Source organism: Oncorhynchus nerka, linkage group LG13 (assembly GCF_034236695.1).
Source record: "Oncorhynchus nerka isolate Pitt River linkage group LG13, Oner_Uvic_2.0, whole genome shotgun sequence".
Lineage (NCBI taxonomy): Eukaryota > Metazoa > Chordata > Actinopteri > Salmoniformes > Salmonidae > Oncorhynchus > Oncorhynchus nerka.
Window position 1 is genome coordinate 35,336,779 of NC_088408.1, and position 26,349 is coordinate 35,363,127.

The following is a 26,349-nucleotide window of genomic DNA, read 5'->3' on the forward strand; positions in this document are numbered from 1 at the left end:
TTTCCTGTCCTGCAGCTCAGTTCAGTAGGATGACTGCATCTTTGATGTGTCTAGGTGATTTAATATAATTATTAACTTGAAAATGCTTAAAGATATACTCAATGCAGTGGAGGCTGCTGATGGGAGAACGGCTCATAATAATGGCTGGAACGGAGTAAATGGAATGGTATCAAACACATGGAAACCATCTGTTTGATACCATTCCACTGATTCCGCTCCAGCCATTATCACCAGCCCGTTCTCCCCAATTAAGGTGCCACAAACCTCCTGTGATTCAATGTCTGATTTGTTATTGTTACCCATCTACCAATCACAGCCCTTCTTTATGAGGCTTTGAAAAGCTCCCTGGTCTTTGTAGTTGAATCTGTGCTTAAAATCCAATACTTGACTGAGGGACCTTGCAGATATTGTATGTATGGGGGACAGAGGGTTATTCATTAAAAAAATCATGTCAACCCCTATTATTTCACATAGAGTGAGTCCATGTAACTTATTATGTGATTTGTAAGCCAATTTTTACATCTGAACTAATTTAGGCTTGCCTAAACAAAGGGGAAGAATAAATACTTATGCAACAGCTACATTTTAGTTATTTAATTTGTAAAAATGTGTATTTTGTGTAGATCAATGACAAAAAATACAATTAAATCTATTTCAATTCCACTTTGTAACGCCACAAAATAAAAACAAAAGTTCAAGGGGGTGTAGACTTTATATAGGCACGAACATGCACACAGACTCTCTCTCTATCTGTGCCACCACTCTCCCTCCTTAGGCCTGTCTGAGAGGCAAAGCAGCATCATGAAGGGTGCTGAGGGCTGTGGGAGAGGCCAGTGTGCCAGGCCTGAGTGAGATCCCTAGCTCAGACTTCTCTAAAACAGGCTTTATAGTGTAGTAAAGGAAGAGAGGGAGTGGGCTCACCTGGTTTAAGCATCATGAAGGGTGCTGAAGGCTGTGGGAGAGGCCAGTGTGCCAGGCCTGAGTGAGATCCCTAGCTCAGACTTCTCTAAAACAGGCTTTATAGTGTAGTAAAGGAAGAGAGGGAGTGGGCTCACCTGGTTTAAGCATCATGAAGGGTGCTGAGGGCTGTGGGAGAGGCCACATTACTTTATTACAGAGACACATTTTATCAATTACGTCATTATATCAACTGTCAGGATTTGGTTCCTCTGCTAAGTTCTTACCATTGAGAGTTTCACTGTGAGCTCATTCCAGCCTGCTCTATCATCTGTAGCATGAGCGTTTATGCAGAGTTGTCAGCACCACGTTAGGTGTTAAAACCAAGTGAGATGTCGACCAAGGACAGTAAAAACAGATTTGTGGCGGAGCTCAGAAGAACTGAGAGAGGAGAGGGTAGCACTCCACACACACATACACTCACGATCACACTTGTTGTCGGGCGAACAAACAAGCCCAACACCCGAGCCAAGAGATTTATAACCATTCAACTCCAAAGACCTTGGAGAGGCCTGAAACACAATGTGTTTAATACCATTGACTTTACTTCAGTGTTCAAAATGGCCCTGACAGCAGCCTATATCAGAGCATGTGAGCCGAAGTTCCCGCTCATCGCTCATGGAGCCGCTCCCCACCGAAAATAAATTATTTAGGCTATATTAGTTCAATTATTTCAAGGCTATAGCCTACAAAGAAATACAATGTGAAGCATTTGCGAGTGCGACCAAATAGGTTGGTAGGGACATAAAGCGCTCAGTATTGAAACAACATTTAGTTGTTTTAAATCATTGTAATCTATAAATTGTGCATATAGGCTGTGACTTCCTTAGAATTAAATACAAATTAAAGGAAAAATGCCTAATTAGGCTCAGTCTACAGTGCCTTTGAATTCATTTTTAGAAGCATGAGTTTGGTCAGAGTCTGTGGCTTCAGGCGCATGAGATGGTGCCTGGAGCGCAGGCCAGCAGTGGAGAATATTGCAGAGCCACTGGGGATTCTAAACACTCTTTCGTAAATATTTAGCGAACTCCGTGACAGTAGCTAAAGCAAGGGACTATAGCAGCGCACAAGTAGACTACAAATGCTGGGCCACGGTGCCACTGGACATGGTAACGCAGGGGAGTCATAAGGAGGTCTGCGTCCGTGCATTGATTATCGAGGTCTAAATTCTATGACAGTGGAGTTTAGTTACCCACTACCTCTCATCGCTACGGTGGTGGAATCATTTCACGAGGCACACTTCTTCACAAAACTGGACCTGAGGAGTGCGTATAATCTGGTGCGTATCCGGGGAGGAGATGAGTGGAAAACCGCATTTAGTACTACATCTGGCCATTATGAATACCGCGTCATGCCATATGGGTTGAAAAATGCTCCAGCCATCTTCCAATCCTTCGTAGATGAAATTCTCAGAGACCTTCTCGGGCAGGGAGTGGTAGTGTACATCGATGACATCTTGATCTATTCTGCCACACGTGTGGCGCACGTGTCTCTGGTGCGTAAGGTACTTGGGCGACTGCTGAAGCATGACCTGTATTGCAAGGCCGAGAAATGTGTGTTCTTCAAACAGGCCGTTTCCTTCCTGGGTTATCGTATTTCCAACTCCGAGGTGGTGATGGAGTGTGACCGCGTTACAGCTGTGCATAATTGGCCGACTCCGACCACGGTGAAAGAGGTGCAGCGGTTTTTAGGGTTTGCCAATTACTACCGGAGGTTTATCGGGGGTTTTGGTCAGGTGGCTGCTCCCATTACCTCACTGCTGAAGGGAGGACCGGTGCGCTTGCCTTGGTCAGTAGAGGCGGGCAGAGCTTTCAGTCGTCTGAAGGAGCTGTTCACCAATGCGCCCATGTTGGCGCATCTGGATCCCTCTTTAGCGTTCATAGTGGAGGTGGATGCGTCCGAGGCGGGTTCGGGGCCGTGCTGTCCCAGCGCTCGGGCGTGCCACCAAGAGCGAAACTATGACGTGGGGGACCGGAAGTTGTTAGCTGTAGTCAAGGCTCTGAAGGTGTGGAGACATTGGCTTGAGGGGGCGAAGCACCCTTTTCTCATCTGGACTGACCATCGTCATCTCGAGTATATCCGGGCAGCGAGGAGACTAAATCCGCGTCAGGCTAGATGGGCCATGTTTTTTACCCGGTTTCGTTTCACCATCTCGTACCGGCCAGGCTCCCAAAACACCAAAGCCGACGCGCTGTCCCGCCTCTATGATACCGAGGAGCGGTCCGTTGAGCCGACTCCCATCATTCCTCCTTCATGTCTCGTGGCACCGGTAGTATGGGAGGTGGACGCGGAGATAGAGAGGGCCTCACGGTTAGAGCCGGCCCCCCCTCAGTGTCCAGCAGGGGCTCAGTACGTGGCGAGGGGGGTCCGGGATAAACTTATCCGTTGGGCTCATACTCTACCCTCCTGGGGTCATCCTGGCATCGAAAGGACAGTGCGGAGTCCTAGAGGGCGATACTGGTGGAGCGCGTAAACCAGAATGTGGGCAGGTTTCTGCGGTCATATTGCCTGGAAAGCCGTCCAGGAGTCGCTAAGACTAGCGGGGGAACGGCAGAAGAGGAGCGCTGACCAGCACCTGACCAGTGCCCCTCCGCCTGCCCTGCCGGAAGCTGGGGCCGCAGTGTGTGGGGCCATTTAAAGTCCTGAGGAAAATAAATTAGGTGTGTTACAGGTTACAACTTCCTAGGTATTATTGTATTAACCCCTCGTTTCATGTGTCTCTCCTCTCCTCCGCCCCCTCTGGACATCAAGGGGTCCCCGGCATACACAGTACGTGGCATTCTGGACTCGAGACCCCGGGGGAAGGGCCTACAGTACCTCGTGGACTGGGAGGGGTACGGTCCGGAGGAGAGGTGCTGGGTACTGGTGGGGGACATTTTGGATCCTTCTCTCCTGAGAGACTTCCACCGCTTCCACCCGGATCGCCCGGCGCCTTGCCTTCCGGGTCACCCTCGAGGCCGGTGGTGGCGCGCTGCGGGAGCCGCGCGTCAGGGGGGGGTACTGTCACGACTTCCGCCGAAGTTGGCTCCCCTGCCTGTTCCTTTTTCGTTGTCTGTTTGTTTTGTCTTATTAGTTTCACCTGTGTCCTGTTGTATGTGTTGTATGTGCTTAATGGGCTTCCTTATTTAACTTCTTGTGTCGAGCAATCCCGTATCCGGGAGCGTAATCATAGCCTCAAGCTCATTACCAAAACGCAACGTTAACTATTCATGAAAATCGCAAATTAAATGAAAGAAATATATTCACTCACAAGCTTAGCCTTTTGTTAACCTCTTGCTTCTACCCTCTACTTTTTTGAACATTCTGTTAAAAATCGCGCAACATTTCAGCGCCCTGCTACTCATGCCAGGAATATAGTATTTGCATATGATTAGTATGTGTGGATAGAAAACACTCAGACGTTTATAAAACTGGTTAAATCACGGCTGTGGCTATAACATAACGTGCGTTTCATCGGAAAGCGCAGGAAAAACTGATCACTGAAAATGGAAAAATATATTGCTGCGCTACTTGAACCCATTGATAAAGGTGAACCACAATTAATGAGCTGAGGTTGCAGTACCTACAGCTTCCACACGGTGTATAGAGTCTTGTCATTTGCCTACGAGTTGTTTCTTGGTCAAACACATGCAAGGCAGCGCATTTCTTCAGGTCTAGGACCGGATATTTTGGTTGAGTTTCTAGCCGGACATTTTTCCAGACGGACAGCTATAGAAGATACTTCGTCTTGTGATTAATTTGATCGCTTATTAACGTTTACTAATACCTAAAGTTGCATTACAAAAGTATTTCGAAGTGTTTTGTGAAAGTTTATCGTCGACTTTTTGAATTTTTAAAAATTACGTTACGTTTTGAAACGCTGTTTTTTTCGTTGATCACACAGTCTACATATAACGATATCTAGGCTATATATGGACCGATTTAATCGAAAAAAAGACCCAATAGTGTTTATGGGACATCTAGGAGTGCCAACAAAGAAGATGGTCAAAGGTAATGAATGTTTTCTATTTTATTGTGCGGTTTTTGTGTAGCGCCGAATATGCTAATTATTTTGTTTACGTCCCCTGCGGGTCTTTTGTGGTGTTACATGCTATCAGATAATAGCTTCTCATGCTTTCGCCGAAAAGCATTTTAAAAATCTGACTTGTTGCCTGGATTCACAACGAGTGTAGCTTTAATTCAATACCCTGCATGTGTATTTTAATGAACGTTTGAGTTTTAACTAATACTATTAGCATTTAGCGTAGCGCATTTGCATTTCCAGAGCTCTAGTTGGGACGCAAGCGTCCCGAGTAGAAGCAAGAGGTTAACAACACTGTCATCTCAGATGTTCAAAATATGCTTTTCAACCATAGCTACACAAGCATTTGTGTAAGAGTATTGATAGCTAGCATAGCATTAAGCCTAGCATTCAGCAGGCAACATTTTCACAAAAACAAGAAAAGCATTCAAATAAAATCATTTACCTTTGAAGAACTTCGGATGTTTTCAATGAGGAGACTCTCAGTTAGATAGCAAATTGTCAGTTTTTCCAAAAAGATTATTTGTGTAGGAGAAATCGCTCCGTTTTGTTCATCACGTTTGGCTAAGAAAAAAACCCGAAAATTCAGTCATTACAACGCCAAACTTTTTTCCAAATTAACTCCATAATATCGACAGAAACATGGCAAACGTTGTTTAGAATCAATCCTCAAGGTGTTTTTCACATATCTATTCGATGATAAATCATTCGTGGCAGTTTGGTTTCTCCTCTGAAGCAAATGGAAAAATACACGCAGCTGGAGATTACGCAATAATTTTGACGGAGGACACCAAGCGAGCACCTGGTAAATGTAGTCTCTTATGGTCAATCTTCCAATGATATGCCTACAAATACGTCACAATGCTGCAGACACCTTGGGGAAACGACAGAAAGTGTAAGCTCATTCCTGGCGCATTCACAGCCATATAAGGAGACATTGGAACACAGCGCCTTCAAAATCTGGGGCATTTCCTGTTTGAAATTTCATCTTGGTTTCGCCTGTAGCATCAGTTCTGTGGCACTCACAGATAATATCTTTGCAGTTTTGGAAACGTCAGAGTGTTTTCTTTCCAAAGCTGTCAATTATATGCATAGTCGAGCATCTTTTCGTGACAAAATATCTTGTTTAAAACGGGAACGTTTTTTTATCCAAAAATTAAAAGAGCGCCCCCTATATCGAAGAAGTTAAAGTACGTGTACCCACCCTTGTTTTGTGTGGGATTGTATTTATGTTACGTGTGTGCGTTAGGTAGAGGTGTTCGTGTTTCTGGACCTGGCACCCTGTGTTTTGGGTGGTCCACATTATGGTCCGCGCCCTGTGTTTTGGGCTTGTTATTCTTTGTGCCGCATTAAAGTGCACCTTTTCCCAGTGGAACTCTCTGCGCCTGATTCCTTCCTTCCTCACCCACCTAGTCCCGCGTGACACTCCTGCCTAAATAACTCTCTGCTCTCCTGCACCTGACTCCGCTCCCAGTACGCACACCATTGACAATAATATAGGCCTTTAATTTGTTACATTCACTGCTAAAATGGACAATTTGACTAAAAATATTCTGCGACTCCGCAAATAGTGGTCCTCGAGCTTTTGACGGTGATTTGGTGGTCCCCGGAACGGAAAAGGTTGGTAACCACTGTTCTATACATCAGATCCGCCTGTGGCTCTGTGAGTGAAGAATTGGATGGTGGTTGAGTTGAAAGCATCTTAACATTGATTGTACATTATGTGATAGCGTGAAGCAGCTGATAGCTCTTGCTGAGTCGGCTGAGTCATTGGGAAAACCAATGAGTCAGAGCAGAGGACAAAGAGTGGCCAACATACACACACACCCAAAGTGACGAAACCTCTGGAAGCTGCAATCTGTATTGACAGTGCTTCTCTTCATTTTGTTCAGATGTATTGACAGTGCTTCTCTTCATTTTGTTCAGACAGATGTCTAGAGCAGCCGTTAACTCTGTGGAGCAGCCAACTAACATCGCCCTGACCCAAACAAAAAGAACAACAGAACCAGTGGGAGGGAGAGAGCGCGAAGCTTGAAGAACAGCGAAAAAGAGAATTCAGGGAGATATGAGACAGCTAGACTCAGACACAGTGCCTCCAGTATTGTCTTCCAGTACGCATGGTAGGCCAGGTCCTGACCCCAGCCAGTCTGTTTTTCACTGATATGATTCACTTTACAGCACCTGGATGACTGAGCTGGCCACCTCGGCAGCCCACAGCCCGACAGGCAGCCCACTTCAGACTGCACCGACTCGGCATGTTAATGTGGCAGCCATTTACTGGGCCTTAAAAGAAAAGTCTGGCCTAGCCGCTCCACTCTTCTCCTCTCATCCAAGCCAACCAGAGCCAGCAGTCCTCCTCTTACTGCAGCTCATTCCTCACCCCACACCTCCCCTCTTATGGACCGCAGGTGGAGGGGTTCTAGAGTCAACCGCTATTAACTTGCCGCCCTCTGATGCGAAAGGCCAAGTCATATCGGCTCTCTGTCATCTTAATTGGAACATTTCTGCAGCCGCCAAGTCGTGGGCGCTGGTGAGTCGGCCTGTCAGCACTAAGGCAGGGCTCCTCTGATAAATGCAAAAGGAAAAGCAACCTATCCTTGGGTCCTAGGTCCTGCACTGCACAGCCAGCTACAGGCTGATGAAATCAGGTGCACCAAGAGTAGGCTAGATCTGACTGTACTCCCTTTGACAATGATGAAGAAGAAAAGGGGGGGGGGGGGGGTCCTCTATCCTGGGAATCAGAAAATCTAGTTTTTATTTGATTTTTATGATGGACAGGGTAGTGGATTCCTTTATCTCTTGGCCCTCTTCTGTTCATGTTTTTGGTGTTAATAATGGCACACAGTCCCTTCACAGGGGGTTGAGGCAGAGAAGTGAGGCAGAGAGAGGCACAGATTGGGCTGTGATAGCGGAGGGCCCTCCGGGGGTCCTTGGGGAAAGGCCCCTGACCCTAGCCCCTTCCACCAGGCTTACTAATGCATACAGCATCATCTCTCTTTAACCATGATAGAGCAGGAGCTGTACACTCTGGCCTGTAGTTCTTCCACCAGTTAGAATATTGATTTATTTAGGTTATCTAGTTTCACAAGCTAATGCTCTCCCTACCTTCCTTGTAGGAGCAGGATGTATTATGGCTGTGTGTGCTGTTATAAGCTGTATGTTTGTGTGTATTTGAGTGTGTGTGCACACAAACATACAGCATATATAAGCACACACAGGCCAAAGTGTTGAAACCGGCAGAAAAGCGTGACACTAATACGTACGTGTGAGAGAGTGTGTCTGTGAGAGGAGGATGCTTGAGAAGCCAACCCGCAGGGTGTGATCTCTGACAATACCGTGGGGAGACAATGTGCAAGAGACAATAAACCAAATTAATGCATCACATGGGACAATGTGAGGCCAATAGAAAAACAATGAGCATTGTAGACCAAAGACCATTGCATGTGAGAGGATGGGGCATCATACACTGCTCAAAAAAATAAAGTGAACACTAAAATAACACATCCTAGATCTGAATGAATGAAATATTCTTATTAAATACTTTTTTCTTGACATAGTTTAATGTGCTGACAACAAAACCACACAAAAATTATCAATGGAAATCAAATTTATTAACCCATGGAGGTCTGGATTTGGAGTCACACTCAAAATTAAAGTGGAAAACCACACTACAGGCTGATCCAACATTGATGTAATGTCCTTAAAACAAGTCAAAATGAGGCTCAGTTGTGTGTGGCCTCCACATGCCTGTATGACTTCCCTACAATGCCTGGGCATGCTCCTGATGAGGTGGCAGATGGTCTCCTGAGGGATCTCCTCCCAGACCTGGACTAAAGCATCCGCCAACACCTGAACAGTCTGTGGTGGATGGAGCGAAACATGATGTCCCAGATGTGCTCAATTGGATTCAGGTCTGGGAACGGGCGGGCCAGTCCATAGCATCAATGCCTTCCTCTTGCAGAAACTGCTGACACACTCCAGCCACTTGAGGTCTAGCATTGTCTTGCATTAGGATGAACCCAGGGCCAACCGCACCAGCATATGGTCTCACAAGGGGTCTGAGGATCTCATCTCGGTACCTAATAGCAGTCAGGCTACCTCTGGCGAGCACATGGAGGGCTGTGCGGCCCCCCAAAGAAATGCCACCCCACACCATGACTGACCCACCGCCAAACCGGTCATGCTGGAGGATGTTGCAGGCAGCAGAACGTTCTCCACGGCGTCTCCAGACTGTCACGTCTGTCACGTGCTCAGTGTGAACCTGCTTTCATCTGTGAAGAGCACAGGGCGCCAGTGGCGAATTTGCCAATCTTGGTGTTCTCTGGCGGTGTTGGGCTGTAAGCACAACCCCCACATGTTGGATGTCGGGCCCTCATACCATCCTCACGGAGTCTGTTTCTGACCGTTTGAGCAGACACATGCACATTTGTGGCCTGCTGGAGGTCATTTTGCAGGGCTCTGGCAGTGCTCCTCCTGCTCCTCCTTGCACAAAGGCTGCGGTAGCGGTCCTGCTGCTGGGTTGTTGCCCTCCTACGGCCTCCTCCACTTCTCCTGATGTACTGGCCTGTCTCCTGGTAGTGCCTCCATCCTCTGGACACTACGCTGACAGACACAGCAAACCTTCTTGCCACAGCTCGCATTGATGTGCCATCCTGGATGAGCTGCACTACCTGAGCCACTCCGTCTCATGCTACCTGAGCCACTCCATCTCATGCTACCACTAGAGTGAAAGCACCGCCAGCATTCAAAAGTGACCAAAACATCAGCCAGGAAGCATAGGAACTGAGAAGTGGTCTGTGGTCACCACCTGCAGAACCACTCCTTTATTGGGGGTGTCTTGCTAATTGCCTATAATTTCCACCTGTTGTCTATTCCATTTGCACAACAGCATGTGAAATGTATTGTCAATCAGTGTTGCTTCCTAAGTGGACAGTTTGATTTCACAGAAGTGTGATTGACTTGGAGTTACATTGTGTTGTTTAAGTGTTCCCTTTATTTTTTGAGCAGTGTACTTCTCCCAAACCAGCAGGACATGAAATACAGAGTGAAATATGAACTAATGACCATGAAATTCCTCTGTCAACAGATTTATTTATTTACTTTACTAAATCAAATCAAATCTTATTTGTCACATGTGCCGAATACAACAGGTGTAGTAGACCTTACCGTGAAATGCTTACTTACAAGCCCTTAACCAACAATGCAGTTCAATAAATAGAGTTAAGAAAATATTTACTAAATAACTAAAATAAAAATGTTTTTATAAAAAGTAACAATAAAATAACAATACAGGGGGCTACATACAGGGGGTACCGGTGCCTAGTCAATTTGCGGGGGTACAGGTTAGTCGAGGTAATTTGTAGGTAGGGGTAAAGTGACTATGCATAGATAATAAACAGTGAGTAGTAGCAGTGTAACATCAAGGGGGGGTAAATAGTCCAGGTGGCCATTTGATTAATTGAAGCTGTTAAGGAGCCTTATGGACCTAGAATTGGCGTATACTATACCTCTTGCCGTACGGTAGCAGAGAGAGCAGTCTATGACTTGGGTGACTGGAGTCTTTGACAATTTTTTGGGCTTTCCTCTGACACCGCCTAGTATATAGGTCCTGGATGGCAGGAAGCTTGGCCCCAGTGATGTACTGGGCCATACGCACTACCTTCTGTTGCGCCTTATGGTCGGATGCCGAGCGGTTGCCGCAGTAAAACCTTTTGAGGATCTGGAGACCCATGCCAAATATTTTCAGTCTCCTGTGGGGGAAAAGGTGTTGTCACGACTGTCTTGGTTTGTTTGGACCATCATAGTTTGTTGCTGATGTGGACACCAAGGAACTTGAAGCTTTCAACCTGCTCCACTACAGCCCCGTCGATGAGGAATAGGGGCGTGCTCGGGCCTCCTTTTCCTGTAGTCCACGTTCATCTCCTTAGGCAGGTAGCCTAGTGGTTAGAGCATTGGGCCAGTAACCAAAAGGTTGCTAGATTGAATCCCTGAGCTGACAAAGTACAAATATGTTGTTCTGCCTCTGAACAAGGCAGTTAACCCACTGTTCCTAGGCTGTCATTGTAAATAATAATTTCTTAATTGACTTGCCAAGTTAAATAAAGGTTAAAAAAAATTGAAAACTCTCAACCCACTCCACTACAGACCAGTTGATGTGAATGGGGATGTATTCGGTCCTCCTTTTCCTGTAGTCCACGAACATCTCCTCTGTCTTGCTCACGTTGAGGGAGAGGTTGTGTTGGAGAGGCCATCATCCAACTTTAGTGTTGAGGAGTCCATCAGCCTGAACCAACAACGTTTGCTTTGAAGTCTTTCGAGGTGGGGGGGAGGAGATCATTAGATAGTATGACATCCAGGCTCCCAGTGTCCCTAGAAAGCAGGAAAGTATTCACACCCATAGACTTTTCCCACATTTTGGTCTGGTACAAAGTGGGATTAAAATAGATTTAATTGTATTTTTTTTTTGCCAACAATCTACACAAAATACTCTAATGTTAAAGTGGAAGAAACATTCTTACATTTGTAAAGAAAATTACAAAACTTAAAACACTAATATATCTTGATTACATAAGTACAGTGGTTCCTCCTTTAAAAGTTGCGAGCTTGCACCGCGGGACTTAGGGATACCCAGCTTCACTGCTTCAGACCACCACAAGGGGGAGTTAGAGTACTCATTATGCATTTGGTCCCAAGGTTTTTATATGACCAATCATATCGAGTGGTTCTAATGACAAATTTTGACGCGAGCCACCCGTCCCTGGGTGAAGATGGCTGACAAAATGTACAATTGAGAGGAATATGTTAGTTAATGTAGAGACCAATATTTTTTTGTCATAAAGTTAATTGACAAAAATCGCTATTTAGCAAGTTATCTGACTAGCTAGTGTTGGGAGAATGAATTTGTCATTCCTGTTGTTTAATGTTTTAGGGATTCCTGAGAAAACCAGCAAACTAGGCTGCTGTCTTGTGAAACAGTGGATGTAAAGAATCTAGCTAGCTAAAGCATTTACTGCAAATTGAATATACAATTGTGTAAGCTTGCCTTGCAATGCAGCTGAAGTAACATAGCTAACTATTTACTTGCTTATTGTGTAGTGGAGGATAAAAATAACTGTATGCCTATGGATGTTTATTTGAGACATTATTTTTCAGTCATATCAAATTTATTTGAATGATGCTGTGTCTACATGTACTGTATGTATTACAATTATACACTTCAACAGTGTTTACTGCTCCTGGGACATCAATGATTACACATTGTAACTATGCAAAAAACTAGAAACATGATTGATTATTAATTCATATATACAGAAAAAGAACTATGCATATCTAACTCCCTTCATCTGCATTAATCTGAGGACACAGGATAGTATTTCAATAAGATACTTAATTTCAACCAGTGGAGAATGTGAAATGCTTTATTGAAATAAGTTAATTATCCAGGTGTTATAAATACATAATAAGTGCATTAAAATTATGATAATTGTAATATTATAAATACAAGTTCAATCTGTACTTCAATGCACATATGGTGTGCATTATAAAACGAGAAAGAAAGACGAGGTGGGGAGAGAGGGGTAGAAGACAGAAAGGGAAATAGGTAAGAACAGCGGCAGACAGCATATGATTAATGAATTACAGTGCTACCCTAATATTCTCTCAGTTCATCACAATTGCAGTGTCTCCTAACCAGCCTTGGGCCCCCAGCTGGCCTGAAGGTTATCTTAAGAGTGGGTGAGGTGGCGATGATGGGACTGGCTTCCTCTCTCACATCAAAACATAACTGCAGACGAGTGCAAATTGGGGAGAGAGGCTAATAGCTGAACAATAGACTATTCAACCTTTACTAAAGAATATCTAATAGCCAAGCTAGATGTGAAAAACCCCCCTCCTATCACAGACCAAATTTGCCCTAACGACCAAGGGGTAGCTTGATACTCAATGTAATAAAGTAATGACTTTTCAAATAAGTTACCTTACACGTTATGATGGCTGACAATTTGTTAGCTACGCTGTCCTTACGAACCACATAGCATATCATTACAGCAGTATGTACCGGTATGTTAGCTAGCTAGCTAGCTAGCTACGTAACGTTAGTAGTTATACATCAAACTTGCCAGTATATTAACTACAGGCTATCTAACTACCCAACGTTTATTGACTTGATTATTCTCTGTCATTCTTAGCTTAGCTAAATGGTATAGTCGTTGTGCTTTCTCAATGGACATTCGTGTGCTTTCGTGAATTTGCTCTGGCTATCTATAGACTGGACAATAGAATGAGTCAAAATTCACCCAAGGCTAAAAAACGGCTTAAGAACGTTGGCTAAACTGGAACACTAGCGCCCATAGCAAATAAATGGAATCGAACTTTCGCAGAGCCTGTTTTGACTGGAGTCATGCTTAGAATTCCATAAAAAATGTATCCCTTTTTATTTTACCACTACAATCTGGTCGTCAGACGAAACTGGAAAAAAACTACTTGTGTAGAAAGTAAACATCCGCACATCGATGGTGTGCTTGTCTGCCTAATGAAAAAGTAGGGGAACATTTTTAATTTAGGACTATTTCTGGTCTAGCGATCGATGACAAACGAGCTCGCTGCCCAGACTTACATAATTACAAAGAGGAGAATACTCCTGATTAAAATGGTGCCTGTGTAACAGTTTTGCTTCCGTCCCTCTCCTCGCCCCTACCTGGCCTCGAACCAGAGACCCTCTGCACACATAGACAACAGCCACCCTCGAAGCATTGTTACCCATCACACCACAAAAGCCGCACCCTCGCAAAGCAAGGGGAACAACTACTTCAAGGTCTCAGAGCGAGTGACGTCAACAATTGAAACACTGTTAGCGCGCACCCCGCTAACTAGCTAGCCATTTCACACCAGTTAAACCCGACTTGAAAAAAACTAAATATACACAATGAGATATTTGGTGAAATAGCCCGGTATTCCTCTCCATAGGAAAACAATTGGGGGAGCTCAGCATTCCAAGGGCAAAAAGTATTTTGGGGCTAGCGTTTGATGACAACCGAGCTAGCTGCCCAGGCTTACATAATTAGAAAGAGGAGATTCTCATGATTAAAATGGCGTTCGACTTGAAAAAAAATGAAATACAGCGGGGCAAAAAAGTATTTAGTCAGCCACCAATTGTGCAAGTTCTCCCACTTAAAAAGATGAGAGAGGCCTGTAATTTTCATCATAGGTACACTTCAACTATGACAGACAAAATGAGGGAAAAAAATCCAGGAAATCACATTGTACGATTTTTAATGAATTAATTTGCAAATTATGGTGGAAAATGTGGATATAATTAAATAGTGATCCATCGACCATGATCTTTTGCTAGTTATGGCCTCTTTCACCATGATCCATAGCGATTTTGTTGCCATTCAGCCCCATTGAGCAACATGGCGTGTTTCAAATTCAAATACTTCCAGCTTCATGCGCCATCGGGAGTTTTTCATAGGAATGCGTGGATGACGTCAGCACTATCACCATCTACTGGTTTTAATGTCTATGATGACATCTTATCCTTGTCATACTGCATGACATCTCTGAACAGGGCCATGGCAACATCATGCATGGATGGGCAGTCAGTGAGCAGCACACACGCAGATTATCAGCGGTGAGTCTTAACTCGCTGTGAGCCCGAGCTGGTCGGGTGGAAATGTAAGGTTTAATAACGCACGGGGAAGCACGCGTTTTGTGACGCAGCCACCAGTCAGTCATGTTAAGACCTGTGCTGTCATTAGTCGTGGCTTTCCTGTGAAACACCCACCTGACACCTCCAACCTGCCCTCTCTAATCTCCACCTGTCTAGGTTCCCCCATGTGTTTGTTCTGGGGTGTTTCCTCACATTCCTGTAGAAACTCAGTACAGTACGGTCCCCTAACAACAAACAGCCAGCCAGCTTAAATAGCCTTGTCAAATGCTTGGGGATATTTCATTAGAAATGCATAGGTTACTTTTACACACATTGGCCAGAATGGTATTGTTTCCTCGGCTTCACTCCTGCCTGTCTCTAGAATACACTTGAGGTGGAACAATTGGAGCTAGAAGCACCTTCAGAGACACTTTCCAGAACTTTCCAGGCTAAACCCTGCATTATTGTCACCACAGAGGTGTGTTCTGGCAGACGACAGATGAGCATGTACAGTATGGCAGTGACCATTTACCACAGATTGCATCACACAGTCAGTGGTGTATCAGAGAGAACTTTAATCATATTTCCTGTGATAAGGGTGTGCCATGGGGTGCGAGAGTATCTTAATGAAATCTGACGTGGGATTGTGACAATCAGCCAAGAGCATCCTGCCAAGGTTAATAACAACTCCTGCCTTTTTCAACAGCAGGGTTCAATCTTGACAGTTTGTTCATTTGATTTCTCCCTCTCTCTAATCCTTCTGGGAGAATAATTTAAATAATTTTCAATATCCCCAGTGCCTCCAGGTAAAGTCATGGACAATTTGTGTTCTCAAAGAACAAGCATTTTTCCTCACCACAAGATAAAATAATTCCCTGTCTTGACGAGTTCTAGCCTAGATATTCTCTCCATAAATTACACATTTGCTAACAAAGAATGAGTTTTCAGACTTCCTGTCTTGTAAGCCCTCTGCAGCACAACTTTGTTTGAATTCTTGCAGTACGTTTGCTAACCACATACATGTACTGTAGTGTTAACGTTGGCAGAGTAAGCGTTTTCTGTTAAGCCTGTAGTGCCATTTCAGTCCCTATCCGAGGTCCACCAGATAAGGCTGAAGCGGTTTTCTAAAATAACATATTGTTAAGGTTCCTCCCAGTCCCACTACCTATTGGAACTAAGCCCTGGAGCCCAGGGCCGTAGCCATCTGCTCTCCAGCATGGCCCAGCCTGCCATCTGATAAATCAGAGAAATCAAATAACTTCTAACCCCTGGATTATGGCACAACACATGCAAACGTTGCAGTGCACTATATTCCCCTCTCTGGCAAGGGTATTAACACATCACAGCAGTCTGAGCACATCCTCTGAGTGATCTCTCTATAGAGAGAGATTCACTGGGGAGAGGGGATGGACGGGACCACCTGGCACGGCAGGGAGAAACACATTCCTTCAAGTGCTGTCATCACTTTACACAGAGCAGCCCGCTCCATTGCAGAGGTAAACATGGTGCTGGGAGCGAGCTAGAGCTAAATCAGAGGTGGAATGAAACCAAAGTGAAACATGCGCCAGTGGCCAGGTTAACTGGGCAGTGCTTGGGTCCAGATCATTCTGTAAAGGCAGTCTTGTTGAACTTATGTGGGAATCTGAATCGTCAAGATACACTATACACTACCAAAAGTATGTAGACGCCTACTCGTCGACCATCACATCCCACACTAATTTCAAGGGGTGTCCACATACTCTTGGCCATGTAGTGTACCACATACTTATTAGTAACATAATATATTACATGATCTACATCAATGAGGAAACAGAGTTTAACTGTACTGTGTTGGCCTAACCTATATTGTTGTAGTTTGACTATTCAGGTGGAAAGATTTGAGAGCCTACAGCTAGATCCAACTCGGTTGATCAGCTCAGTACTTATATTAACCTATAAAATGAGACTGCTTTGCACATAGTACCCTGTTTCCCCTTGGAACAATGTTATGGGTACATAGTAATAAAATATAGGTCTCCATAATATTCCGTTTTGTCACGCCCTGGTCGAAGTATTTTGTGTTTTTCTTTATGTTTTGGTCAGGCCAGGGTGTGACATGGGTTTTTGTATGTGGTGTGTATCTTAGTGGGATTGTAGCTTAGTGGGGTGTTCTGGGAGAGTCTATGGCTGTCTGAAGTGGTTCTCAATCAGAGGCAGGTGTTTACCGTTGTCTCTGATTGGGAACCATATTTAGGCAGCCATATTCTTTGGTTGTATTGTGGGTGATTGTCCTGTGTGTCTTGATGTCCTTGTTAGAGGTTTGTAGACACATGTATAGGCTGTTTTCGGTTTTCGTTTCGTTTATTGTTTTGTTGAGTTTGTGTGTTGATTCGTGTTAAGTTGTTTTATTAAACATGGATCGAAATCTACACGCTGCAGTTTGGTCCGACTCTCCTTCACCAGTAGAAAGCCGTTACACGTTTTCAGGTGCTTTTGTCTATAAAGGCATTACCGGACTCATTAGCAAAGCTAAGGACAAAGGATTGGTCAAGGCCAGTTACTTCAGAGAAATATGCATCTTTACACCTTCATGACATTGTCTTGAATTATAATGAACTGGTTGCTATGGGAGCAATAGCCTACTTACAGTCCTGACAGCCATCCTCTATCAAAATGAAACAGACAGTAAAATACAGTCATACAAGAAAATAAATAATTTTACAGAATGGATTTTATTCAAGCGATCTGACACAATATCTGATGTAAACTGACCAATGAAGTGAGTCTTATAATATTGTACAGAAATATAAACCACATTGACATTAGGTTGCTTTTCAAATAGATAAATACAGTCGGCTAAAATAGGTCTCCTCAGTTTGAAACTTCCTTGCATCCAAATGTTATTTGCTCCATCACTTAAGAGTAGTCAGGTGAGAGATAGAAACAAACATGTACTACTGTGCTGTAAGGCTGAGAAAAATGAATGTCTTGCATCTCGATGAACTGCAAAATACTGTAGTGTCGACCTACTCTGAATGACACTGCAAACACTATGAATCAGGACCTTACTGCAAGGAATAGGAGACAATGTTTTCACCAGACTAGAGCATCAGCGACAGACAATGGAGCTGCCATCTGTAGGACAGGTTAAATGTATCCCTTTCAGACCATGTCCACTACTTCAATGTTCCGACTGAGTTATGACCTGGACAAGAGGACACTTACCACTTAGTCTTCAATCAGATGAAGTCTGTGTCTGTTTGACAGGGTGGAACAAGAAATGACGTTTCTTAACAGATGTTGCACAGAGGGGCTGTTGGGGTCTCCGAAACACAACAACATGGCCACACCCTGTTTGGGTTAGTTGGAAGTAGGATGCAACAGTTGTATTGCTCCTTCTTGTATGACCATGCCTTTGAATTGGTTGTCATATTGAAAACCGCAAGGTTAGAGTATGCAAATACTAGCCTGGTGGCCCAGTCTGCCTTGTGCTTTAGCTAACTAACTCACATATAATGTAGTGAAATGTGAAACCCTGCAACAAGGAAAGGCTGTGCCCACTTTAAAGGGTTAATAGCCCATATGAGGTCAGGTTATAAACTCAGCAAAAAAAGAAATGTCCCTTTTTCAGGACCCTGTCTTTCAAAGATACTTCATAGATCTTCATTGTAAAGGGTTTAAACACTGTTTCCCATGCTTGTTCAATGAACGATAAACAGCATACTGCTCGTATGGCTGGTGGCATTGGTGGCCATACTGAGCACATCTGGGACCTGTTGGATCAGAGGGTGAGGGCTAGGGCAATTCCCCCCAGAAATGTCGGGGAACTTGCAGGTGCCTTGGTGGAAGAGTGTGGTAACATCTCACAGCAAGAACTGGCAAATCTGGTGCAGTCCATGAGGAGGAGATGCACTGCGGTACTTAATGCAGCTGGTGGCCACACCAGATACTGACTGTTACTTTTGATTTTGACCCACCCTTTGTTCAGGGACACATCATTCCATTTCTGTTAGTCACATGTCTGTGGAACTTGTTCAGTTTATGTCTAAGTTGTTGAATCTTGTTATGTTCCTACAAATATTTACACATGTTAAGTTTGCTGAAAATAAACGCAGTCGACAGTGAGAGAAGGTATCTTTTTTTTTTTAGTTTAGATGGGTTGGTTGTTTAGCAACAAAACCGACGTGTGAGTAGCTATGTTGAAAAAAATACAGGGTTGGCTTAGACTGTTCACAACATGTAAACTATATTTAGTCTCCAAATGTTTAATGAAAAAATAAATACATTTGCACAGTGAGCACTTGTTGTCTCTCAAATACATCGATACAGTTGTTGGTTAGCTAGCTAGGCGAATTTTAGATACAACGAGCTGAAACGAGCCACCTACGATTCCCCACAAGGCAGCTTCTGTGAATTGTTGCTAACTATCTGACGTTCAGAATTATAACAATGCATACCTCCTTCTGGTAACATTGCGCGTGCATCATTTTTGTGACTTTTTCAGCCAACTCGTCTATAGGCTAATATGGAACCACTATCTCTCATCTTTACTTCAATGGATCTTGCTCCTAGTGTGGATGGGCAACCTGGTCTCAGAACATTTTGTATAATTCTATAAGTAAATTTTGTATAATTGTATAATTCTATAAGTAAATCCTCGACACTACATTTAGTATGATATGGTATGTATTAATTTGCGGATGTACATCACCCATTTCTTATGATATCGTACGAATTACAATTCATATTACAGTACCAGTCAAAAGTTTGGACACACCTACTCATTTAAGGGTTTTTCTTTATTTTTTATATTTTCTACATTGTAGAATACTGGCGAATAGATCAAAACTATGAAATAACACATATGGAATCATGTAGTAAACAAAAAGTATTAAACAACTAAAAATATATTTTATATTTGAGATTCTTCAAAGCAGCCACCCTTTGCCTTGATGACAGCTTTGCACGTTCTTGGCATTCTCTCAACCAGCTTCATGAGATAGTCACCTGGAATGCATTTCAATTAACAGGTGTGCCTTGTTAAAAATTAATTTGTGGAATTTCTTTCCTTCTAGCTGGCTAATGTTAGCTAGGCTAGGGTTTAGGGTTAGGGTTAAGTGTAGGAGTTAGGTTAAAGGGTTAAGGTTAGGGTTAGGGGAAGGGTTAGCTAAAAGGGTTAAGGTTAGGGTTAGAGGATGGGTATGCTAAAAGGGTTAAGTAACCATCTGTTTTATGTAACCATACCAATCGTAACATATACTAATTTGAGTGTCCGGGATTACAATTTACTATGTTTTGTGTAGTCAATGAGACCAGGCTGGGATGGAATACCCTGCTTCCTAAATTACCTTGTTGAAAAACATAGGTTATATTAAAATGGGTAACAATTAAATGTTCTTAATTTGAAAATGGCCCTCACACTATCAATTTATTTCAGCTGGTGGTATAAACAGCTGTCATCACCGAGGGTTAAAATGTATTATTATTTAGCACTAGTGCAAGATTATGTGAGTACTACTGTAATAACGTTCCGTGTTCAATGTTATTATTGCATACATATGACCAAACTAGGCATATCATTATGTAAGAACTGAATAATTCCTAGCTATATATAAAATAATTGTGACATTTTGCGTTTTATATAATCAAAGATTCGCTGATAACGGATGAGAGGACTGGGATACCTCCTCAGCACCCGAGCCTTGACAAGTGCAGCGGCATCACAGCACCTGATTAAAGACCGGTCCATTGGTACTCGAGTATCTATAACAGTAACAATCCTTACCTTTGTCAGCTGTGCTATTTTCTTGCTCATTTTGAGGTGCAGATCTTGGGTATATTCCATGGTGATGCCCGACTGGTAAGACATTGTAGATGATGAGCCAGAATTATATTTCCCTGCTCCGGACGATGGATTGCCAGCTGCAGGGCTGTAGTATTGCTGCCAACCCGCTCCAGTCGCCATCTTCACGATCCTTCAAATGTTGTTACTAGAAGAATGTGATGTATCAATGACAATAGCACAAAGGTCAAAGCAGGTTCCCCCGCAACAGGATCTTTCTCCTCAAATCCGTAAAATAAAAATACATCAAGACATACTGCTTGATAATATCAATGTCTGTCATTTTCTGCAGGTCAAAACAAATGCAATACAGTTGCTGTTAGCATAACGTTTTAATAACACATGAAAATCTAGTACAGCAAAACGCAATTAACACTGCCTACCGTCTTCATCAAAGAAATGTTGCCGTGTGTTTCATGAAGGGGTCCTCAGCATTAGCTAGCCAACGTCAGCTAACGTTAAGTGTGGCAGTAGCGTTCCTTTGACCACTCAAATTCTTGAAATTCTTCGCTTTGTATTTGACAAGCAAGGAGTCACCATGGCACGGGTATTTGCTCAAATGAAAATCTTGTTGAATTGATGTTACTCACGTTGAACCCGGTATTTTGCACCGGAGAAAGCCGGTCCGTAAAGGGGTTTCTTCAATGCATAGCTAGCTTGTATCAGCTCTTGTGTGTGTGTGTGTGTGTGTTTTGCTCTCTGACAGACAGAGTGGTTGCTGTATTGCTGAAGACTCTGTTACCAAGGATGACTTCAACAGTTTACGTTACTGTCAATGACGTCAGTTCCGTTCGTTTTCACTCTCTCCCATCGCTTTCAATGATGCGCTGATTTTGGGGGGGGTATAGCTGCGATGGGATCAGAGTCAGGTGACACGTGCACTACATTTCAATAGAGTGTTAATCAAAACATTCAACAAATATTGTTGAATGTTTGTTTGCATGTGTGTGTGTGTGTGTGTGTGTGTGTGTGTGTAGCCCGTTTGTGCATGTTGCAAGAACACATTCATGGGATGTGTGTGTGTGAGGAGGACAAAGCTGGTCATCGATCCTGCTTGCTGTCTGCATGCCTGGAGCACCTTTTGGAACATTTCTACTGCGCTGGTCTTAAATCCCTGCACATAGGAAGATAATCCTGAAGCAGATTGAAGATCCCACTCAAACCACAGTTCAGTTCATAGTCCTTCCTCTAATTCTGATTCTTCTGTCTGATTTCTTATACTCTTATATACTCTATATTTCTCTTATGCTTGCGGCCAAGACAGAGCAAACACACGTTAGCCTTATCTAAAGCAGGGTTTCCCTAACTCTGTTCTGGGGCCCGACCTTAGAGCATGTTTAGTTTTTTGCTCTAGCGCTACACAGCTGATTCAAATATCTGACACATCATCAAGATTGGATTATATACTGTACAGTGACGACCCGTCATTCAGGGCAGGTGGGGCAGGTGTCTGTTTTGCATGTTATTTTGGTATTAATACATGTCACATTTCAGTTTGCAAACAATGTTTTAAAAAATACATATAAAGCTGCATACAAACTTGGTCTCTTTTTTTGCTTTATTGAGTAAGGCAGCTCCAAAATGCAGGTGTTTCAGCCTGGCTCATTGCTTTCTATGGTGCTGGGGCAGCCAGAGGAAAATACGGAGTGCAGGAGTTGGTAATGTTCTCTAGTTGCGTCGTGATTGGCTCATCATTCTGTCACTCATGGGGACACGACATTACCGCCAAATCTAAGGGTAGAGTTCGAAAAATTCGAACCCCTTGAAGATGCTGTTGAGTTACATTAGAAGTGTCCATCCAAGAAGGCTCAAGGTCATTGGCCACAGATAAAATGGTGTAAACTCAAGTTATATCTACATTAGCTTTTACTGGACTGATCCTGTCAACATCATACTTTCAAAATCTTAGCTTGAAAGGTAGACAAGTAGTCATCATCATGAATCAAGTCGACAATCTACTGTGAAATCCTTTTCAATTCTTGTCATATGAAGAGAAATGATAGATAAAACGTATCGGTGCTCATCGGCCATTGGAGACAAACATTACACAACAAGTTGGAAGTTGCAAATTCAACAATGAGTGGTTTAGAAGGAATCAGTGGCTAACTGCAAGCGTTGCAAAGCAATTTTTTGCCTGTTATTCAGTGGAGTGGGTGTGTGGTCCAAGTCTGGGTTTAAGGGTCTCTTTTCCAAGCCTAAAAGGATAAACATTCAACAATTGGCCATGCTGTCAATCCAGCACGACTTCTTCCGCACTCAAAACAACTGGAAACTCAGAACTGGGAAATCTGACTTCAGTGAGTTCAAGACAACTGGGAAATTGGGAAAAAAAACAAGCTCCGACTGGGAAAATAAGTTTTGAATCTTGTTATGTTCCTACAAATATTTACACATGTTAAGTTTGCTGAAAATAAACGCAGTTGACAGTGAGAGAACATATCTTTTTTTGCTGAGTTTAGATGGGTTGGTTGTTTAGCAATAAAACCGACGTGTGCGTAACTATGTTGAAAAACAGACAGGGTTGGCTTAGACTGTCATCCAACTCAGAATTGTAAGTCAGGAACTCTGGCCTCTTTCTTGAGCTCCGACCTGAAGATCACTGACGTCATCATGATGAAACCTTGTTTTTTTCTGAGTTCCCAGTTGTCTTGAAAGCACCATAAATCCAGAAAATGTCAGACTTTGGTGACAAAGTTTGATGACAAAGTTTGCCCGCAAAGGACCGCCACCCCACCTTCCTGTTCAAGTGAGCACAGCACAACACTGTGAGTCCATAAATGTATTGTATGCTGCTGCATAAATGATGTAACATGCCAGGGAGATATGTATACTGTAGCTAAGAAAGTGTATGTTGTGTAGTAAGCTGTTAGTAGCCCATGTGCCTCACCCTAATCATTTGATCGCTTTTCCCCTCTTAATTTCACTTACTGTTCTGACTTGGTGGTGCACATGTAGCCTATAGCCTGTTTTAGAGAAATGTAATCATCAAATATTGTAAGAGCTTTCATTTTCTGATTATATGCCCCTTTTTTTTCTCCTACGGACCCTTTATTTGTCCTACAGTTCTCACTTGGTGTACAGGGAGAATACTGTAAGAATGTTCTGAATTCTGTCGCTGTACATGTCAAAAGTGCTGAACAAATAGTTATATTGACTATGTCCGTCCTAGCTCGCTCATTGTCTAAATCGAAATGATGGATTATGCTATAGTTTGTACATCTCAATTGTCAGTAGAAACCACATTTGTTTAAGCAAGTCTCCCATATCAGCTATGTTTTTTTTAAGGCAGTAAATGAAGCTGAATGAACTGTTTCACTGCCAGAGAAGGCTCCGCTGATAGCCAGGTGTATTAGTGGTAAAGTGTTTTGGTACGGCTGTTGAGACTGCTGTTGGGACAGCTTTATGTAGGGCCTAACAGTTTGTGGGCACCGTTTGTCACCATTATAATGCAATTCATGTGTTGTTTAGTGTTGTGTTGTGGCTTTTCTGCCATAAATCAAGTGTCCTTTAAAACTCTCACTTAACTGCTTTGCTACAACATCATCGCCGTGTATATTCCATGAAGGTTAACAACACAGACCTGGGACATTTGAGACACATGGGTAGGTTTCTTCAAATCAATACAGCCTAAACGCTCACACAGAATTCTGCCTGACTTTTTACCCACTGTCTCTGTGAATCCTGTCTGTGAAGGGAAACAAATAAAAGGACTGGGAGAGACATAATGGCGGAATCGGGTAGATTGTCAATAAGAGGCATAGAGATATGGAAAAACATCAATACTCTAGTTGTAGATGTCACGTCCTGACCTTAGTTCCTTTTTTATGTCTCTATTTTGGTTTGGTCAGGGCGTGAGTTGGGGTGGGCATTCTATGTGTTTTTTCTATGTTTTCTATTTCTATGTGTTTGGCCTGGTATGGTTCCCAATCAGAGGCAGCTGCCAGCTGTCCTTTTCCCACCTGTGTGTTGTGGGTAATTATTTTTCCGAGTGTGTTTGTGTGCACCTCGGTTGCGGCACATTCTTTGCTGTTTACCTGTTTGTTTTTTGGTTGTTTCACTTTCATTAAAAGATGTGGAACTACATCAAATCAAATCAAATCAAATTTATTTATATAGCCCTTCGTACATCAGCTGATATCTCAAAGTGCTGTACAGAAACCCAGCCTAAAACCCCAAACAGCAAACAATGCAGGTGTAAAAGCACGCTGCGCCTTGGTTGATTTATGTCAGGGAGTTTGAGGATAGCGAGCATGACAGTAGAGCATGAAACAGTCCTTAAGTTACAAGATTTTACGGTCTCCTAACCAATTGTGCTATTATGTGGGGGTTTTTCGCGATAGTTGTAAATAATTTTGTTCATATCGTTTCTGCAACCGTATCTTACGGCAGAAAAGAGCTTCTGGATATCAGGACAGCGATCACTCACCTCGGATTAGACAAAGATTTCTTCAACAACAACAACAGCAGCAAGCAGGAATCACACAATATTCTCCAAACAACCCACAGGGCAGACATCCCAATCATTCGCAAAAGGAAGCGACGGAGAGGACGAAGAGCCGGATGCCTCGTCCGGACCTGCAGAAGGCAACTAGGAAAGCTGCCATTACCGTCAATATTACTCGCCAAAGTGCAATCATTGGACAATAAACTAGACGAGGTACGATCACGAATATCCTACCAACGGGACATCAAAAACTGTAATATCCTATGCTTCATGGAATCATGGCTGAATGACGAACTGGATACTCAGCTAGAAGGATACACTCTGCACCGGCAGGATAGAACAGCACACTCCGGTAAGACGAGGGGGGTCTGTGCATATTTGTAAACAACAGCTGGTGCACGAAATCTAATGAAGTGTCTAGATTTTGCTCGCCTGAAGTTGAGTATATTGTGATAAACTGCAGGCCACACTACTTGCCTAGAGAGTTCTCAGCTATACTTTTCGTGGCTGTTTATTTACCACCACAGACAGATGCTGGCACTAAGACCGCACTCAGTCAGCTGTATAAGGAAATAAGCAAACAGGAAACCACTCACCCAGAGGCGGCGCTCCTAGTGGCCGGAGACTTTAATGCAGGGAAACTTAAATCAGTTCTACAAAATCTCTATCAACATGTTAAATGTGCAACCAGAGGGGGAAAAAATTCTAGATCACCTGTACTCCACACACAGAGACGCGTACAAAGCTCTCCCTCGCCCTCCATTTGGTAAATCCGACCACAACTCTATCCTCCTGATTCCAAGCAAAAATTAAAGCAGGAAGCACCAGTGACTCGGTCTATAAAAAAATGGTCAGATGAAGCAGATGCTAAACTACAGGACTGCTTTGGTATCACAGACTGGAACATGTTGCGGGATTCTTCCGATGACATTGAGGAATACACCACATCAGTCACTGGCTTTATCAATAAGTGCATTGAGGACCTCGTCCCCACAGTGACTGTACGTACATACCCCAACCAGAAGCCATGGATTATAGGCAACATTCGCACTGAGCTACAGGGTAGAGCTGCCGCTTTCAAGGTGCGGGACTCTAACCTGGAAGCTTACAAGAAATCCCGCTATGCCCTGCGACGAACCATCAAACAGGTAAAGCGTCAATACAGGGCTAAGATTGAATCATACTACACCGGCTCCGACGCTCGTCGGATGTGGTTGGGCTTGCAAACTATTACAGACTACAAAGGGAAGCACAGCATCGAGCTACCCAGTGACACGAGCCTACCAGACGAGCTAAATCACTTCTATGCTCGCTTCGAGGCAAGCAACACTGAGGCATGCATGAGAGCATCAGCTGTTCCGGAGGACTGTGTGATCACGCTCTCCGTAGCCGACGTGAGTAAGGCCTTTAAACAGGTCAACATACACAAGGCTGCGGGGCCAGACAGATTACCAGGACGC

At 43.5% G+C, this 26,349-nt stretch overlaps 1 protein-coding gene across 3 annotated transcripts in view; it reads right to left on the bottom strand.

The window, feature by feature from the left end:
• Positions 1-21,168, bottom strand: part of LOC115139442 (protein FAM184A-like) — a 154,565-nt gene extending 133,397 nt beyond the window's left edge. For all 3 annotated transcript variants that reach the window (XM_029676816.2, XM_065026360.1, XM_065026361.1), the window contains exons 1-2: positions 20,829-21,168; positions 20,389-20,593 (exon numbers count right to left, since the gene is read on the bottom strand). In XM_029676816.2, coding sequence (XP_029532676.1) covers positions 20,389-20,568 — 180 coding nt within the window. In that variant the 5' untranslated portion in view covers positions 20,569-20,593; positions 20,829-21,168. The remainder of the gene's footprint in view (positions 1-20,388; positions 20,594-20,828) is intronic.
• Positions 21,169-26,349: the final 5,181 nt, after the last annotated feature.